At 38.6% G+C, this 20,863-nt stretch overlaps 1 protein-coding gene across 1 annotated transcript in view; it reads right to left on the minus strand.

Moving 5' to 3' along the window:
• Nucleotides 1–20,863, minus strand: part of Nalcn (sodium leak channel, non-selective) — a 213,227-nt gene that overhangs the window by 143,447 nt on the left and 48,917 nt on the right. Inside the window, exons 7-9 of the mRNA XM_042697164.1 lie at nt 13,582–13,724; nt 13,346–13,450; nt 5,672–5,758 (exon numbers count right to left, since the gene is read on the minus strand). Coding sequence (XP_042553098.1) covers nt 5,672–5,758; nt 13,346–13,450; nt 13,582–13,724 — 335 coding nt within the window. The remainder of the gene's footprint in view (nt 1–5,671; nt 5,759–13,345; nt 13,451–13,581; nt 13,725–20,863) is intronic.

Consider the following 20,863-nt stretch of genomic DNA (forward strand, 5'->3'; position numbering starts at 1 on the left):
AGAGAATGACATAGAAAGAGCAGTCATCTGAGGGGCTGAATTACATCTATAGCAATATTACTTGAGCATGTGGTTTGTTCCTCAAAACTAAACCAACAGTTCTTAGTGGAAACCCAAATACTTAATCCTTTGAAGCCAGCGCGCTTCACAGGTATTATTGGTATTATTATAGGTATGATTGTCCCCATTTTCATAAGCATGTCCAAGGTTACACTACTAGTAAGTGTCACAACTGATAAATGTTGGTCCCTAGAGCTTCTTCTCTAAGAGGCTATAATAGAATGGCTTCTTTTACCTCAAAGAGGATAATATATTGGGTGTTAACTTTGCAGAGTGAGGAGGAGGTTGTCTGTTGGAAGGGGAGAATGGAGAGCAACACAGATATGGTAGAAGATAGAGACAGGGGGCAGTTGTACCACAAAAAGAAAGGGAAACCAGCTACAAGACCTGGTTTATGCATGTTTCAGGATTTTCTCTTCACTGTCAACATTCTTGTTCCTGTAGCAAGAACCAAAATCAGGAGAGGGGACCCCAGATGGTGAGCATATCAACAGAGACCAGGAAACAAAGATGGAGCAGAAAGACATATCAGGTGGAATGATGCAGGGGGTATTTTATGTGCTATAGAGCCTTTGCTTTGTTTTTCCTAACTTAGAAATTAATTTACTAGTCAATATGTATATTTACCATGACTAAGTATCACATTAAGTAATCTTAGGAAACATAGGATGCATCTCATTAATAACTCAATAAGTATGAGCCATGCTCTAGTAAAATTAACATAGTGAATATTAAGTTGATTTAAAAATTCAACAAGTGTCACTACAAAGCTTGCACACATACCTGACCAGACCAACAATACTGTTGTACTCATCCTTTGGGTCTGAACTTTGGATTTTGCAATTAAATAAATGAGCATATGGATTGTGGCTGTGATTATAATTATAGTTTGTCTCTCAGAACACAGAAGATATTTGCATAGCATCAAATTACAGGCCATGGCTGCCTATTTGTTCCTCCACAAATGGCTCTGTAGAGCTCATTATTGTGTGGAGGAGTTAAATCGCATAATTCATTTAAGTATCTCCACAACTGATGTACATAAGAAGGAGCAGACATCTTATAATAGCTGAAGCATCTGATATAAGGTAGAATGTGAATGGAGATTAAGCAGGAAAGGAGAAACCTGTTCATTGAAATATACATTTTAAATGGGTTTATTAATTTATGAAAGAAAGAAAAAATGAGAACTACTACACATAAAACACTCTATCACAGAACTGTCAATTACAACTTTTTTGGTAGTTAATATGGGTGGAGATAATTTAAGTCACATCAACGAATCCTATTTTATGAAACTACCTAACTACTTATAGTTGGTGGGCAAGACAAATGTTTAGGCCAAGAAACTATATGTCCTACATGTGGGCAGAGGTAGTTGAAAAGAAAGTGATGAAATATGCTAGTATTAATTAAGAGAGTTAGAGAAACCAAAACAATTAGCAGAAAGGGGAGAAACATTACCTTTTAATATCCTTTATTTCTAGGAGCCTTGGACCGTTTCCATTTATGCTGAGTTATAAATGTAAAATTTTGGAATTTTAAAGTCAAAGTATATGGAAGGAATATGTTGCAATAAATTTTTGGTCAAGATTCACTGTATTCACAGACTGATTTGTAGAATGGCAACTCCTTTGCACAACTACTTAAAGATAATAAAAATATTCGAACAAATAAATAACTCAAAACTGCCAAAAAATTCAATGGCAGCATAATTGATCGAAGCCTAAAAATATCAGTATTGAACTTCTTATTTCTTTCTCCTATTGCCAACTTGAAAACACAATTTTTAATGGAATTTATCTTTACTAATGTCATTTTCTTAGTCTCATTTTGTAAGGCATATTAAAACCATTATTTAAAAAAAGTTGACTCTACATATTAATTATTATATCTCTGGTATGATCTAATGTCACATTATTATAACTTATATCATGGGTCAAATGCCTCTGGGAACTGAACATACAATAACAAGTGAGAACAGGTAGCCCAGAGCAACGCAGTAAACACATGAAACAGCTCTGGCTTCTACAACACTAGTCATAGGGCCAATCTTCACTGTGTCCATAGCATAGAATGTAGGAGTTAACCTTTACAGATATAGGAATTCATTATTTTTTCTCCTCACCATAGAGTTATACTCTGTGAAAGATATGTGTGAGGCCATGATAAATAAAGCAGTTAGTTCCAGTCTGCAGAGAAAACACAGAGTATAGAAACTGGCAAATTGAAAGTCTATGCTAAGGTTATTGCGGCAGGTACCACACCATGCTAGCCATGACAGCCAGGTGAAAATGGTACCTGGTGTTGCTAGATCTCTGTGTTTTCCAAGAATATCGGGACATTTGAACTTTCATGTGAATTACTCTATGAAACTTTGGATCAACCATCTTTTAAAAAGTTTCACTCCAAGGGCAAAAGCAGCAGTCCTGATATTTAAATAAGGACTCTATTGTCTCTCAGCAATTGTTGATTACTCACTTTCCCAATTCATTTCAACAACTGTAAAATTGCAAACTCAATTTTATTTCAGCTGTTCAAACATTTCATTCTAATACACTCTACCTTCCTGTTAAGATGGAATTCTTTAGGGTTTTCCTAACACCGTATTTCCAACCATAGACATACTTATATCACATATATCACATCACATAATAGAATTCTTAAAGAGAAATCAATGTCCTGTCAAGACCCTGTCAACCTGTTTTAGGAGAGATGTTCTAGCAAGACTTCCCAAAGTTATCCAAAGCCATAGGACCCTTCAGAAGTACTTTCTAGAAATATATTCTAGATGCACTATTATAAATCTTCAGTAATTTGAACAGAGAAGTAAATGCTTTTTATTAGAATGGTAGTTATGGATATATATACATTCAATCTTTGGTCTCCGGAGGCAAGACCAAGAAGACAAATAGTACTACTTTTCAGCAAAGTCAAACAAACACACACAAGGTAAAAAATGCCACATCCCTTTGTCTGGTATCTGCCAAGTGTGGAGTAGCCTACACTCAGGACAGAGCATTACCAGTGCCCCCTGGTGGGTGTGGTCTTTGCTGTCCTGGAGTGTTCCCTGAGTAGAGAAACAAACATGCAATAATTCAATCATTGGTTTATTAAAATACAATGTGAAAGGGAAATATTGGATGTTGAAGACATGGATCTGAGATCTCTGATCTACAGAATGAGATCAGAATGAGTAAGAGAAAATTCTTTGTACATGTCAAGAGACAAGTGTGGGACCAAATACTGAAATTGGGGCAAAATCGACTCATCACTGACCACCAAGGAGAGGAGGAGAAGAAGATATGTTGTTTACTTTTAACTTTTAATGAGAATTAGTCATGCTTTGCTTTATTTAAAAATAAAAAAGTTTTCCTGTGTGTCCTTGAGATGACGTGTTGTTATAGTTTGTGATGGTGTGAGCGTGCTCCAAATCAAACCTAGTTTGAAGTGGTGTTGATCATTAGTAAATGCCAGCACATAGTTGGTGGCTGTTTAATCTCAAGTATGTTGTTTGCTTAATTATTTTGCTTGAGTGTTCATCATTAATGTTTTTGCTCAGACATGAAACAATCTCTCTCCGGTCACACTTTCTGTCCATTGGCGAAAAGATGGTCCCTTGGTCATCTTACATTTCATTCATTGTCTCTCATGCAGTTTGGCTCCTTTGGACAAGTTTGAATTAGGAGCAGCTATGAAATGGAGTGGAATGAAACTTACAGTATATCCCTTTCAGCTACATAAAACATAGCATGTAAAATTGCTTCGCAGGGACGCTCTTACTAGTGTTAATGTCTAGGTCCTCTAAATATCAAATTTATCAACAATAAATGACCTCCTTAACTAAAACATGAAGTTTTGGGGAAGAGCCATTATGGAAAACACTACAAAAGGTCAACAAAAGGTTGAAAATGAGCTATTGTATGATCCAGTCTTTATACCACAGGATGTATAATCAAAGAAAATGAAATCAGTGTGACAAGGAGTTACCTGCTCTTGAAGTAAACATTTACTACAGGGTTATTCACCATTGCTAAGAATGAGAAGCAAGTGAATCCACCTATTGATGGATGAATGAATAAAGGAGATGAATAGTCTCTCACTACATAAAGAATGAAATTTTGTTATTTGTGGGAATGTGGATGGAATTGGAGGACATTCAGTTAAAGTGAAATAAGTCAAGCACAGAAGGATAAATGCTACATGCACGCTCATATGTGGGAGAAGAGTGGGTAGAGAGCGGACCTGTGGCCAGTGGAGTCTAGGAAGGCCACTGGTTAAAGAGTTTTTAATAATGGGCATCAAGATCCCATTAGATAGGAAACATTGTAGTGTGCTACAGCCATGTAGGGTGATTATACTCTACAATAATATGATATATATTTTATAAAGGATAAAAATTACAGCAATATGCACAATAGAATAAAATTCAGCCACAGGAAATTCTACCATCTGGCCACAGTATAGGTAAATCTGCAGGAGCTTGCATTAAGGGTAATACAGAAGAAAGCAAAGACTTTCTGACCTTGCTTTCATCTAGAATAGAAGACGAGAAACATCCAGAAGCAGAAAGTAGGTGGTGGTTGTCTGGGGCTATAAGGCAGGACAAGGTAGGAAAGAAATTGGGAGATAGCAGGAAAGTACAAAATTTCAGTTGCAAGATGACTAGTGAAGATCTGACATGCAAAACAGTTACCAAATTTAGAACTGTGTTGTATCCTTAAAATATGCTAAAAGAGAACTGAGAACTGTGTTTTCAATACACACACACACACACACACACACACACACACACGAACTCACATTCTTATACATACAACCATCTCCCTCAGACCCACAGGAAGGTACTCTGTGAAGCGATGTGCTTGTTATTTGGTGTGGGGGTAGTAAGCATTTCACAGCATGTACAGATATCGAATCATCATGTCACTTTTAATGAATCACTGTAATTTCAGATCAGGCTAGAGAGGACAAAGAAAGAGAAGATGACAGTGTGGTCTATCAAGCAAGAGACAAAAGTATTTGTGGGTCCTTGTCAGTTGCTTAGAATAGAGGAGGCATCAAGAAAGGTCACTGGTTGGGACCAGAGGTCCCATCTTTCAGTCCCCTGAGAGGAGAGTATCATCAGGACTCTAGGGAACCTGGACTCCCTGGTAATCTATTGCCCCGTGCCTTTTGTTCCTGTGCTTTGGTGAAGAAGCACCTTGAAGTCCTGTTGCTCTGGAGCTTTCAAATACGGTGCAACGAAATAAGAATTAACACCTATTTCCTTTCCAGGTACTCAGTTAAAGACTCAGTGGAGTATGATGATCCCTGTCTCTTTTCCCTAAAATACTTTAGGAAGATTGACTATAGCAATAAATCTCACCACCAATTCGGGGCTGCTGAAATTCTCCTGCCTGTGTGCATTCATTGATCAAGTTGGAAAAGTCTCTGCTGCACCTCTCAAAGAATGCCAGGTCCTGGAAATACAGGCAGGAGGAAGATCCCATCCCTGATTTCTCAGGCTCAAGTCTGGCAAATCTAGAACTTGGAGGCTGTGGCTTTCCCTGCATAAAATACAAGTCAAAGATCTTGCTGGGTGATGGTTAGAAATGGCTTTGTACTGCACCTGGAGGCAGGCTGGGGCGCGTCCCTGGGGCTTGTTGACATCCACAGCTACCAGCTGCCAACCACCAGCAGCATCTTCGTGAAACATCTTCAAGACAAAGAGGGAGATGAGTCAGAGACATTTAATAAGGAACACCGAGAACTCTATGTCTCCAGCTTTCTATATTTTTATGCTATCAAAAATTTGTGTCTTCTTATGGATTTATAATTGGAATCTGAATCATTTCTATTATGTTCATTTTAATGCTGAAGACGTGAGTGAATCATCACCACAATACGAGCAACGAGAATAGCTTGCATTTATTGAGCACTTGCTCTATGCTAGGCAATTTCAGCCTTTCATAGGATTTGTCTACAAATGCTCGAGTGTGCTTTACAAGAGAAATTCTTTAGTATTTTATCCCCATTATATTGATCATGTTTTAGTAGATCTGAGAGGAAAAATAAATTAGAATTCTAAACTGTTAGGTTGTCTGTCTATGTTTTTACTATAGGTGGTGGATGTTTTTCTTTACATAAGGATTTCTCACTGAGCTAATTAAAAGAATATCCTCAGGAAAATTATCAAAGCGTACATGTGCCATGGGAAGGAGGCTGGAATATTGCTTAATTGACTTGGTGCAATCATTTTAACTAGGCCACAGATAAATGCTCAACAGAAATTTCACACACACACATTATGAAGGAAATAACTAAGTTTATTTTGGCTTAGAAGATGTATGGGATAAAATTCAAGATACAACAACCATCTACAATGGGAAATCCATTCTTTTGGATATCTGATTCTTCTGTTGCATATTCTGTTATCATAAAAGAGTACTCATCCATCAATAAGTAGAAGGCATTTCCTACTGATTAGTATTGTCCCATGAATATATTTTTCTTCCTAGTTAGGTGTGTGTGTGTGTGTGTGTGTGTGTGTGTGTGCATGTGTGTGTAGGTGTGTGTGGGTTAAAGTTACTAAGTACAAAGCTCACTGTTTTATTCCTACCTCGGCTCTCTTTTCTGTACACACAAAAAGTTCCTTTGCTATCTTTATTTATGTTCCCATGTCTGACCTATGTGGAAATGGGTTATTGCTGATGGAAATCTGAGTGAGACTATGTGAGGGACATTACCCAGGATCTATATTCATAATTTCAAACTCCTAGCCAGAAGTAGCAGATCATTTGCAGGAAGGAAAATATGTCTTCTACAGAATGACATGAGATAGTGAGAGACAGGAACCACCATTCACAGGCCCTACTATTGTTTTATAAATAACAATGTTAAGAAACTCAATGTCATGATAAATGCTGCTCCTTTCCAGAATGCAGCTTTCCTTTAACATGGCATTTAAAAGCTATTCTTGGAGGTAGAATCAATCACATCCTTTGTCAGTGGGCTCATCCTGAGAATACAGGTGTGGGTGGAAATGCAAGCATAATGTGACTTACAAAGTCCCTGTCAGAATTCTGGGATTCTCCTTTTAGGGACAAAAGACAAAACCAATCCTGTCAGTGAGTAGTTAGGTATAGCTGTTGATATACAGTGTATATCTGTTGGTACTGACTTATTACAACACAAAGCAATCCTGGGGCTTTTATTTGCTTTGATCAGTTGCAGACTAATTTTTTCCGTTATATTATTTTTTCCCCAGCAGACAAAAATCAAATGAATCAATTTAGTTTTCAGTCAAATAGTTCTTAGAAGGTCATTCCTTTGTATGAAATAAAGGTAGAGCAAGCACGCTCAATTTCTCTTCATCTCTTCAATTATAACACGTTTAGATTGGTTAAGAAAACAGATCTTTGAGATAGAAGCCTACTAGGCCAAAGCCAGGAATCTTAACCACTCAAATCTGGAGTGAGGCATCATGGGAACTGGCCGTGTTCCTCTGCTCCTCACTGCCTTTCAATGTCAGGGAATTCTTATAGTGCCTCTAAGCCTTCAAAGGGGGAGAGAGGGGCAAGGCTTATCCTTTCCTGGAAGTTTGTTTTGACACTAGCCTAGGAGATAGAAGCACACCCCTCTCCTTTCTGCTGTCTGTAATCCCCATTGGGAAGTTCCAGCTACAGCAGGCATCTCAGTCCACAGGGCAGCCCTGGGAAGGCAGGAAGGGCAAGGTGGGGCAGAGAGGTGGAAGGAGGCTGGCCCTTGGCAACATGGAACACCATCCCAACTTCAAATGACCTCGTTCAACTTTACAGGAGAGAGACCACAGGTATATCTTGCCTACACTGTTTATTTTGAACAGTTGTTCTTTGCAGGAGCTAGGACCACATTTTGTCCTTAGCAAGAGAAGGTCAGTAGTTTCCTGTTTACATGATGGAACTCTTTGCTTCCTGTTTTTTTTTTTTTTTTTGGGTCCGGTCGTGGGGCCTGAACTCTGGGCCTGGGCGCTGTCCCTCAGCTCTTCAGCTCAAGGCTAGCGCTCTACCACTTGAGCCACAGCGCCACTTCCAGCTTTTTTCTTTTTGCTTATGTGGTGCTGAGGAATTGAACCCAGGGCCTCAGGCATGCAAGGCAAGCGCTCTACCACTGAGCCACCTTCCCAGCCCCTGCTTCCTGTTATGTCACTAAAAATGTTTTCTCTTAAACATTTAGATGAGATGTAAAACAACTTATTCCCTCCAGAGGCAACCTCCACTACCAATTTATCCTTCTAAGTATTTTATGTAAGCACATACCTCATATGCATACACACACCTCTCTGAGATCTTTTTCTATAGTAATATATTGTCACTAGATTCTCATGTCAATAAAAATTCAATCCTGGGGGAAGGGGTTAGGGAGTGGGGGGGGGGGTAGGGGAGGGAGATGGGAAGGGATGGGAAGGGGAAACAAAGGAGGAGGCAACAATGCTTGATAAGAAATGTACTCATTACCTTGCCCATGTAACCCCTCTGTATGGTACTTTCACAATAAAAAAAATTCAATCCTAGTTGGAATATAGTGGCTCAGACCTACAATCTTAGCTACTCAAGAGGCCGAGATCTGAGGATCACGGTCTAAAGCCAATCTAGGCAGAGAAATCCATGAGATTTATCTCCAATTAACCAGCAAAAGCCAGAAGTGGAGTTGTGGTTCAAGCCTGAAGCAAAAAAGCTAAGGAGAGTACCTAGGTCCTGCCTTTAAGCTCTAGTACCAGTGCACACGTGCACGCACATGTGCACACACACATTCACACACAGTTATTGTAATGGTTTGCATTTATCCCATTTTCATAATTAACAATCAATAACAAGAGTATAATTTCAAATTTTTATGACCTTCAAGTAGTTGTACAGAGGGGTTACCATTCAACAAGTCAGTGTGTAAGTATAATGCATCTTGATGAATGTTACTCCTTTCATCATCCTTTTCCATCTCCCCACCCATCTCCTGAATTTCCTCTTCCTCTTTTCAAACTATTTTTTAAACATAACAAAATGTTTTCATAAAAGGCGGACCCATTGCAACAATGAGATATACAAGTCGTTATGTCGAAAAACGAACTTTACAACTTTGGTGTGGGGGGGGGGAGGAGTATGGGAAGGGATGGGAAGGGGAAACAAAGAGGAGGCAACAATGCTTGATAAGAAATGTACTCGTTATCTTGCCCATGTAATTGTAACTCCTCTGTACAGTATTCTCACAATAAAAAAAGAAAAAAATCCTCAAATATAAGTCTTTGACTACTTTTCAAAATTCTCAGGACAAGCTCCTAGAATAGGAATCTCTTTGGCCAAAGAGTGTGTATGTCTATGAAGGCTTTTTGATAGATACTGTCAAACAGTTTTCTAGAGGATCATCTGATCCTGTTTACACAGTAATAGCAGCATATGAGAATATCCCTATCCCTTTTGGGCAACAAAAATACTAATTTCTTAAGGAAAAGAAAAGTTCATAGAAGGCATCGAGAGAGCAGCGGCATTTGGGATGAGTAAATTAAAAGAAAAGAGAAGTGCACAGTGAGTGAAGCAGAAAGTGTTTGCATCTGGGCAACCTGGTTTTAATGTTGAGTAAGAAAAGTAATTTTCCAGTCTTTGTCATTTTTTAATCTGTAAAGCTGACACACTTATAACACCTATTTTATATTACTATCATGACAATTAAGTAAGATGGGCTTTACTGTCATTACACCCTGCTCAGTGCCACTGTCAATATATGCTTGGGATTCTAAGACGTGAGGAAGGAAAGGACATTATCCATTACTCATAATGGATTTCCATGATCACCCTTCTCCTAGTATAATCATTTGGAAACCATGGCGATTTCAGCCTTGAGAATTATCTCCAGCTTGTCATTTGCAGCTGCTAGAGTTTGATAAAGGGTCACTAGTATATAAAGTAGTTAAGAATGCTTTTGTTTCCTATAGGTGACATATCCTTATGGTTAGTTTATGTATTGGGAGACAGTAAGAGAATGAATCTTGGGAACAGGGGACATTGCTAAATGCTTAATTGCACTTACAACTGCCAAACACACACACAAGCAAACACACACATACATACATTAATAATGTAAAGAAACTCTAAAATTTATTTTGAAATTCGTATAATACACTCCTTGGGTTCTTTCCAAAGGCATGATTTAAGAAATAGATCATAGTTCTTATACCTAGTGATGAGAGTGGACACTGATTTGATTTCATTGTTGTATAATACACTTAAGGACTCATCTAACTAAATGCAATTCTCATTTCTGCTTCCTACCTATGGTGAATGCCTGTTTTCTTACCACTTCTTCTTTCTGGAAGGGGCTCACTATCACCCCAGCCCTTTTTGAAATTGTGCTCATTAGTTGCTTTCTTACATATCTGAGTGATGTGCATTCATGTGGAAGCCAATGGTCTTAGAACACAATAAACAAATTTCTCCTAAAGTACTGTCTTTGAACATTAATTTGTGCATTTTTTACTCATTGTTGGTGGAGAAGTTTTTCCATTTTTGCTCACACATCTTTTCATCTATGCCTTTCTGTCTTTCCACAGAGCACTGCACATTCTCTATACAACAGTGCTTTAGGCGTATTCTCAGAATGCTGATTCAAGGGCAGAGGTGGAAGAATTCCAAAGCAGCTTCCTTTCCTCCCTCAGCTCTACCCTGAAGGTCTTCTGTGTAAAGGAGGGGTAAATAATCCAGAGAACACTATCCTGAGAGTGCTCAACCACACAGAATAGCTCCAGAAGATATTGCTCTCATTATACAAACAGTACATCTTCAGTAGGATCTCACTGATTTGTTTATAAAAGTTAGGAATTTATGGATGAAACCTGTTCCATGTTTTCTATCCATTTTGCTGTCACATATGGTATTATGGCCTCCATAATTAATTTTTTCTGTAATTTATGTCTGTGAGGTGATCCAGAGGCATTTGGTGAGTGATTAGTCAATTGAAAAATGTTGCTTTGATATATTATTTACTTATGTTGGGTGCTGTCCCTGAGCTATTTTGCTCAAAGCTGGCACTCTACCACTTGAGCCACAGTCCCATTTCTAGCTTTTTGTGGGTTAATTGGAGAGAAGAGTCTCATGGGCTTTTCTGCCTGAGCTAGCTTTGAACCACAATCCTCAAATCTCGGCCTTCTGAGAGGCTAGGATTAGAAGTCTGGGCCTCTGGCACTCAGTTGTTTTAATATTTTAAAGATAAATTTCTCCTCACTAATTTTTTTTTGCCTCTGAATGATTCATGTCAGACCCACCTCCCAGTGAATTGCTTCTTCTACACATGAATGTCATAGGAAATCTACAGAGACATCTAAAGGACCTCTGTAACCGTTTGGTGATGAAAAAACATATCAAACTGTGGACTGTCCACATTTCCAGAGAAAAGCAAGAATGTTCTTTCCTTCTAGGAAACTGTGATTTACAATACAATAACCATCATTATTTCATTCCCAGTATCCTGGGAATTAGGAAGTTGTGGTTTCGTGCTTCAGAGTGCTTATGACAAAGTCCTTGCTCGCAGAGTCTGTTTAGACTTTACAAATGTAACAGAATCATGGCAAATGATATCTCTCCTTTCCATACACATAAAAAAAGCATCTGGGACTGCTTGAAAGTGGTTATTAGGGGTAGGCGGGGCTTGAGGCCTGTTGCTAGGTTGCCTAAATGGTGTTTCACCAGGAGGCTGTCAGCAGGAGCTTCAGTTGCTTAGCAACTGGGTCCTCAGCCACAGCATTTTTCTTAATGAAGGTTTTTCACAATTCTCTGTGTGATTACCTCTGCTGAACATCTAGACACATTCCCTCTGAATTACAGACTTTATGCTTCCCTGATTAAGTGCAATTTTGCTTCAAAATAATTTTGTACAACTTTGTTCAAACTCTTCACATTTCATTTTCTATTATAACTGCTGGCTGATGAAGTGTGCATCCAAACATTCCCTTTCCAGCTGTGATTCTATCCATCAGAGTTACTTAATAAAGAAAATAGGGTTTTAAAGACATTGTAGGTCATCTCTCAGGAGCACTGCATGTTATATGCTGAGTTCACAATTCTAGCTTCCACTTAGGTCTCTACGTCTGTAACAGAAAATATACTCCTCAGTGCTGGCCACCCCAGAATGGACCCTCACAGTTGGTTAAAAGAGATGAGAGCAGAGGCTGGATTCCTTGATGGTAACTCCATGTGGTATCTATTATAGAACCTAGAGAGCATTGATATTATTTTTTCCCCAGAAGTTTGAAATGTTGCTTGAAAAAATTGAATGACACCACCATTTAATCCATCATGAATTGGCTGAACAATTCAAGACTTCCACAGACTCATCAAGATGCTGCAGCATCCTAAGGCCTTTCCTAAATATTTATGTTTAATATGTTTTAATAGCATCTAAATGTATTATCAGTAAAGTTTCAACTTAAAGCTTTCCAAAGTAAAATTTGTACCTTGACCCTTCCATAGAAGTCTTTGTCCCCTTAGTGCCATGCAAGCAGGTAGAAACTTCCATTTCATTTCCAACTGGATATCAAAATAATAGTTGGAAGATCTTACATCTTTTTCCTTTGGTCCTGAAACTTTTCTTTTCTCTCATGAGGATTCATATATAAGATACATTAGCCTGTCCTTGCGGTTCCTAATTACCAAACAAACAAACATGCACACAAACCAAAGGTAAGAACCAAGACTCAATTGCTATCTAGTTCTGTGCATGGAACTCTGTGGCTACTTTTGGCAAAATCATATCACCTCCAATTTCTTGGGAGCTTATGAGAATACTTCCTCAAATAATCACAGGCATGAGCCTCTGGTCAATGATTGTTTTTCTATAGTTTGTTGTATTGTGATTGTTTCATACTGAATGAAATACGTTTTCCATTCTCAAATTCCTAATCCTGTAGGTAAGCTAGCTTCCAATTATATGAGTAAATGTGTATAAAAAGCAGGAAGTTCCATAGTGCTCTATTTTCTCTACAGGCCTCTTTGAGAATCATGGTATCAGAATCAAGTCAAATGTTCCTAGTGAAAGCTCCCGTAGAGCTGCTGAAAAATTATAGATGACCTCATGCCATCACAGAGTTGTTCTGGGTTTGAATACCTGGGGTGTCTGTGTTTTCAAAGAGTTCCCTGACAGCATTCCATTTATATCAGAATCCCCCTCAAGTTGTAGAACATTCTGGAATAGTCTACATAGCTAACTGCCTTGGAGAAAACAATGGGAAACTGTGCACGTGTGAGTGGATTGTGACATCCCCTGTCTGGGACCATACCTGCGTAGTGGCTGTAGAGGTCGTGCTGCTTCGTGATCCCCACATTTGTTGAAACTGGACTCTGATTTCTGCAAAGGTCTCAATGATGACAGCAATAAACACGTTCTGAAAGAGAGTGACAGACCACACTTAGCAAACACTGGCAATGAGGAAGCAGAGGAGAACAATCAACAGACACCAGACCTGCAGAACTAGCCCAAGATCTAAACTTGGTGAAGGCCAATGGTTTCCAGTACCTTAACAAGCCAGGCGAGGAAGAAAATCAGAGTGATGAAGTAGAAGTAGGACCGCCAGCGGGGGAAGCTGTCAATGGCGCGATACATGAGGAAGACCCAGCCTTCCTGGGAGGCCGCTTCATAGACGGTGAATATGCTGGTGCCTGTCAGGAGAGGAGAGCAGACTGAGCTATGGCTGGCCTTCAAAACAGGAAAACATGTCTCAGAGAAACTATCCGTATTTATTCACGGATTCTCTCTATAACAAGAGCTCCTTAAAAGAGATTAACATCCCATGTACTCTAATTCTTGTATTTGACTTCATGGCAGGGTACTTGAACTTCCTTAGTGATCATATGATTTTGTTCTATCTTTATCTGTGCATCTACTCTTGAGAAAAGGGAAATGAATGTTGGAATCCACTGCAGATAGAGATATAATTTAGAAAGAAGGCATGTCATGTAAGCTCACCACATGGGACTTCACTCTTTGAGTATGTGAAATAACTGTCACATCTTTAACTGAAATGAAATAAATCTGAAAACTGAGTCACACTTAAAATCTCTTTCTCACAGTGAGACTAAGGTATTCTTCAATACAGAAAATTAATGTGGTGCGTCTATCTTCATATCCCATGATGCTTACTGAGTGCCTAGATGTAAGGTGGCAAAACAACAGATTGTTTTATTTTGAGGGAGTGAGTATTGTCTCATTGAAAAGTAATCTCATATATGGCCAGATTTTTGGACATCTGGTACAGAGAACCTAAACTGTCACACAGGGAAAAGACGTGTTTTGTTTGTTATAACATTAGGAGTTACTTTACAGATGGGCGAACTAAGATGCAGGAAAATTGGGTAACAAGGTTGTGCAATGATGAGTAGGAGAAGTGGGATTAATGCAATCATTCTGGAATGATGCTCTGGAATGTTCTACATGACTAACTTCAAGGACATCTTCCCTGCAGCCATGCTTTATGCACAGACCTTGTAGGGCTGAGGATTGAATGGCAACTTCTGTTAAGGCCTAGCACATTGTGATGCCTTGGCCATTTCAGGTATCCTCAGTATTATAAAACAGAAAAAATTTTGTTCACTACTATGAACATTTTATGAGACACATCAATAAAAACACACTGTCAAAACAAAATTGCTGGTAAAGCAAATGTGATTTATGCTGTTATTTATACAATTGGCAAACTTATGACCTCAAAAAATCTTGCTGCCATAAAGATCTTCAATAATTGCGAAATCTGCCTACATAGATGCTGATCACACAGAAGGATACAATGGGAATGCATATGGCCAAATACTCAAACTGAGAAGGATGTTGCTATACTATGTGTGGTTCTTGCTGTCTCTGGGCCTGTAAATGGAAGAAGGACACACCAGCAGAAACTATCAGAGCAGAACCAATGTGAGGATGCATGCAGAAAGCCTCTGAAAAAGGCTTACACAATGGGAATGAAGGGAATTGAAAGAAATGTTGAGACAAACAGTACAATGTAGCCTTATTCAGTGAGTGCTGATTACACATTAATGTATGCTCATGTTCCTAATACTTAGACTATAATTTCTATATGTGCTGACTCCTTTTTCTCCATAGTTTTGTTTTTAATTGATACATAGTAATTATGTGAATTTATGGGTACAATATGACATCTCCATACATTTATAAAATCATCAGGTCCTAGTAATTGACATCTCCATCATCTCAGATGGCTATCATTCAAAATTTTCCCTAATGGCTATTTTGAAAGAGAATTAATTGTGTTCAACTACAGCTATTTGAGTGTAATACATATCATTAGAAGTTTGTTAGTTCTTGATTTAGACCCCAGTGCCCTTAACTATCTATCCCTTCTTCATCCTTCCCCTCTTTCCTTGTTCTCTAGTTCCATGAGATGAACTTTTGAGCTTTCACACACAAATTAGAACAGGAGGCATATTTCCTCTCATGTTAAGAACCTGATATCTATATGTTGCTAAGTCATTGCTATAACAGGTGGTATTTGCAAAGCGTATATAGTCTTATTTGGTAGATAACAAAAGTTGGGGATGAGGGTAGATATTGTAGGTCAGGTTTATCAGCAAAGGAAAGTGAAGAGCATAAGTCAGAGAAGGTGCTTGTGATAGAATTCTAATAGAATAATAAATCGAGTTTATTTATCCTATTACATAGCTTCAACCCAATTTTTGGTACATTTTCCTTATATTTTCTCTTGTTCTGGAGCAGGGCTTTAAGAAGAGGTTTTTGAGCCAGGAAACAGTGGCTCACACCCGTAATCCTTACTATGTAGGAGGCTGAGATCTGAGGATCACAGTTCAAAGCCAGCCCAGGCAAGAAAGTCTGTGAGACTCTTATTTCCAATTAACCACTTGGAAAGCCAGAAATGGCTCTATGGCTCAAAGTGGTAGAGTGCTAACCTTGAACCAAAAAGTTTAGGGGCAGTGCCCAGGCTCTTAATTCAAGCCCCATGACTGACAAGACAAAACAAAACAAGAAACAAAAAGAAGAGGTTATTTTCTATTTAAATAAAATCAATTCTTTTCTGAAAGACTAAAGTTAAGGTATATCAGAGAAGTCATGCAAGAAGATGCTTTTAAAACAGAATTCAGAGAAGAACAGCTCTTACAAAGAATAAAATGCAAACGGAAGAGAGAAGAACCTGTTCTAACTAATGACATACATGTGACGGAAAGGTACAACACTTTGCTTTTGTGGACTGAATATGAACAACAATTTCAACATAAAACAAATAATTTATGTCCCTTATTTTCCTCTAGTTATTGAACGAAAACAGTAAAGCAGCTGCCCAAATCCATTATGAACCAGCAATAAAGTTTAATAGCTTTACAATTTGAGCATTTTGGCTAAAATATGAAGATTGTCAATGTAAGATTAAATCAGAGAGGAACAATGACAATTATCCTCCCTCGCCTTGCCCAGATATTCCATTATAGCATCTACAGGGAAGATTATTTTTTTGAATTAAGGAGAATATAACATGAAATATGTCATCTTGAAGCTTTTATGCCACTGTTCCTATTTTGACAAAAGGGGAAAAAATTGGAAAACACCGTGCAGCTCAAAGAGCAGGTTTGTGGATACAAAGAGAGGAGAAAATTGTGAAAATATACCCCCCCCCCAATCTCTGCAGGAAAATAAATTCTGGGTAATAAAGGAAATGTTTCTTATCCTTATGAACCTCACCAGCAAAAATGACTTTGAATATTATTTTTCTAATAGTTGCAAAGACAACCAAATTTAGGACAGTCTTTTCTCATCTCTTCTCTGCTTCTGACTTTGCAAAATATAGGGGGAAAAATCCCTCCTGCAACTATTTCCCAGGATCTGACCACTATTTAAATGGACACATGTCAAGTGTGTGACCTGCTCCTGGCTGTGGCTGGTGGTTAGCTCTGAGGAAGAAGCTAAGGCTCTGAGTGGTGCTGGCCATATCCGTGTAGCTTTCCCTCTACCTTTCAGCAGATTCGTCTTTGATGTCCTCTGGGTCTTAATACCTCTATTCTCAGCCTAATGACAATCCCCAGCACCCTCAGCAAGACCTGAGTTCACCTGGGCCCCATCCCTCGGGCGCTGTCCCTGAGTCTCTCCGTACTCAGGGTTAACACTCTACCGCGAGAGCCACAGTGCCATTTCCAGCTTTTTCTGAGTAGTTTATTGGAGATTAAAAGTCTCACATACTTTCCTGCCTGGTTTGGTTTCAAACCATGATCCTTAGATCTCAGCCTTTTGGGTAGCTAGGATTCAGGCTAAAACCACAAATACCACTTCTGTTTTTTGCAAGTTTTCCATGGTTTTCTTTGGAGAGATTCAATATTTTCAAGAGCAAACCCAAAGAATATAGACTAATTCTGAATCTAGTTCTTTCTGGTCTATGAAATGGAGCACAGAATACAAATGTGCTAACTAGCTCCAGACCTAAAGGTGTAGATTCCATAAAGAAACCTACCTGGCAGGAAGGAAGTTAGTCTGTGAGGTTGCTTCTTTAATTAAATTGTGGCTTGAGGCCACTTACTGGGGACAAAACTCAATATTTTCATTCTTTTTTGTTTTGGTGAACTGTTTCCCTTACCCACTGATAGTCTGTCCACTCTCAATTGGAATATCTCTGACAGACTTTAGCCATAGAATTAAAAACAAACAAACAAACAAGGTAGGGGTGAGATTCACTCTTGAGTGTATTTTGTTTCTTTTTTTTTGCCTACCCACATATTCCCATCACCTCAACACTTATGTCTTCATAGGAACTCAAACACAAATCCTGGCAGTAAGACCTGTGACAAGAATAAATTTTACCCAGCAGTAGTTATCATAAAGTAAATCTTATTGTCAGGAGTCAATTTGAAGAAACAAAAGTGAGAGAATTGTATTCTTCAGGTAGACATTTGGGTTAAACAAAATACAACTTAGTCGCTAAGGCTCAGTGTAACCATTTTCAGAAAATGAGAATGTCAACAGACTGACGTGAGCATAAACAGCTACCCTAAATGGCAGAGGTTTTCTAAGCAATACATCAGCTAGAATCACATTATTTGGAATGAAGTCACCTTTCTAATTATTTTAATGACTAATTTATCCTAATGAATTCATTCTTCATGAATGATGTTTGCTATTTCTCAAAATCTTGTTCCAGTTTGCTAAAATAAACCTCTAGAATTATGTCGAGTATTTTCCCCATGATGTAACCTTGTGGTAGTCTCTGATGTAATCTTACAACTATAATTGGTTTGTTTTTTGGGGGAGGTCTGGTCTGGGGCCTGAACTCTGGGCCTGGGCGCTGTCCTTCAGCTCTTCTGCTCAAGGCTAGCACTCTACCACTTGAGCCACTTCCGGCTTTTTTTTTTTCCTGCTTAGGTGGTGCTGAGGAATAGAAGCCAGGGCCTCATGCATGCAAGGCAAGCGCTCTACCACTGAGCCACCTTCCCAGCCCATTATAATTGTATTTAAAAGGTCAGGTCCACATGTTCAGCTCATGAGCACTACTCACTCAGCCTGTGAACTGCATGCAGCTGCCAAAATAACAAAACCAGGTCAAGCAAAACAAGACATTTTAAAATTTCATGTTCTAGAACACAGAACAAACCCTACAGAGATTAGTACTGCTTCCATTGTGTGCTGCACTGGGGCCCGAAGTCAGAGCCTCAGGCAGTCCCTTGGCTTTTTTCTCTCCAGGCTGTTGCACTGCCGTTGTGACACACCTTCATTCTGGAGTTTTTGGTTGCTAATTGGGGATAAGATTCTTGAGAACTCTTCTTCCCCAGCTGGTTTTAGTCAATGATCCTTGGAGCTCAGGTGTGAGCCACCAGCGCCCAGATGTAATTACTTTACTATAAATACTTTAAGACATATTTATGAGCTCTATGTTTCCCAGTTTGCAGTTTGGTTTTGACTAAAACCTAAAACGTCACTGTCCTCACTCTAAAATTTCACAGTAAAAGATCAGATTGATTAAAAAATATCTATGCTTATATCTATTTTCCTATGGTAAAATTGTTATAAGTAGTAAAAATTGTTAGTTGAAATATATTTCTGTAAATATAGAAAATTTCTAAACGTTCACGTGGTGAACAGAAAATGCCCGTGGGCAGGGAGAGGTAAAATCTTCAGCCATAGTATGCACAAATGGCAAAGAAATGTTGACAAGGATGGATGCTGATGTTGGCAGCATCGCTTGGGATTAAAGCAGAAACATTCCAAAGACACAGACTCATGTGCCAAGGCAAATAGTTCCTGTCTCTGGGGCTGGGCACTTTCCAGGTAGACTGGGAGGGAAGACAGCAAAGAAATCCTGCCAGAAGCCTGTCTGCTTTTGAATTACCTCTCTCCCTTTAAGAAGCAGTGATTTCACATTGAAAGAGCATCTTGGAAATTTACTTTCCATTAGTTGATTTCAAGAAACCTGTACTTAGCTTACAGTTGCCTTCCTGAAAGCTCTAAGCATCCATGATTTCTTGTTCATATGATGTGGAATCAGCCAGGTCACCGTCCTGGCCCTCACCTCCCATGGATACCCTGGGCATGACAGTGCTATTGGCCATGACTAGAACACTAAATCAATGTTAATTAGAAGTTTTTAATGCATTCTCCAAGAGTAAACCTGAAATACCATGCCAGAAATTCGGTCTCTTTGGCTTTGTCACCACCCAGTTTTGAAAGATTTATTAGATACTACAGTCAAAAGAAATCAAAGCAAAAAAGGCCAGAACTTAACAGTAATGGCATAAGAATTTCATCACAATCCAAAAATTTAGAAGCAGGCATTTGGAAAGAATATGATTATTTCTTCCTTTTGGAGGATAAAATAGTTCACATCTCTGCATTATTATGTACCAGCAGTAAAGATAAAAAATTCAAAATTAACATCGAGCTAGAGCTAGTTGTTCTACCTGAAAATATTTACAGTAGCAAGACTAGAATAAAACATGGACCAATCTTGGAAATAAATCATTAACACTGTTCACAAAAGCATATTAAAATCCAATTCAGATCTAAATGAGAAAGAAAGATACTCAAGTGGTATTAGCCAAATATGATTTTCAATAAATCTGAGATAAATACATTAAAAAAACACAGCATAGTGATACTAGAAGAGCACACAGGAGGAGCAAAACAATCATTCAGAGAGTTAAGTCATCCTTTAAAAGTAAACTGTGAGAGTAGGTCAGGGAGAAAAGCAGGCAGTAATATTTGATAGAATTACTGGTTAGGGAATGTTAGAGAATGAGGACAGCCACAATTATAGATGTCAAGAGTGAAAGCTGGCCAGTCAGCTCATCTGCCAACTTGGAGAGTCTCCAGGAGGGGAGAATTGCACAAAAACATTTCTGTGAAGAAATAGTGTCTAAGAACAATCTACTGCTGGATGCCCAATGCAACAGAGCTCATGTGTGGTGTGAGCAAGGTCTACAGCCCTGTAGTCACATAGGTTAAGAAGTAAGCCAGCCCAAAGAAACGTAGGTCCCATGGTTTGCCTTATTTGCAATAACTAGTATATGTCTGGGACAAGCAGAAAAGGTAAAAAACTACATACATATGACCAGGTAAGATTATATTAAATGAAATCAACCCCAAGATAGGGAAACAAGTGGTTTTTTTCTTTCTTGCTATTGTTCTAACGAATTTATAAATATACCATGTGGTGTTTTTTTGTTGCTTTGTATGTTCCTCCTCCACGGTATAACCCCTGTTTTCATTGCATTTGATGACAGTCTAATTTGGGGAGGGGAACTGAAAAAACAAAAAGTTTAAATAGGGATACAGGTTGACCCATTGTAAC

The sequence above is a fragment of the Dipodomys spectabilis genome, unplaced genomic scaffold, assembly GCF_019054845.1.
Source record: "Dipodomys spectabilis isolate Male_0828 unplaced genomic scaffold, ASM1905484v1 ptg000215l, whole genome shotgun sequence".
NCBI lineage: Eukaryota > Metazoa > Chordata > Mammalia > Rodentia > Heteromyidae > Dipodomys > Dipodomys spectabilis.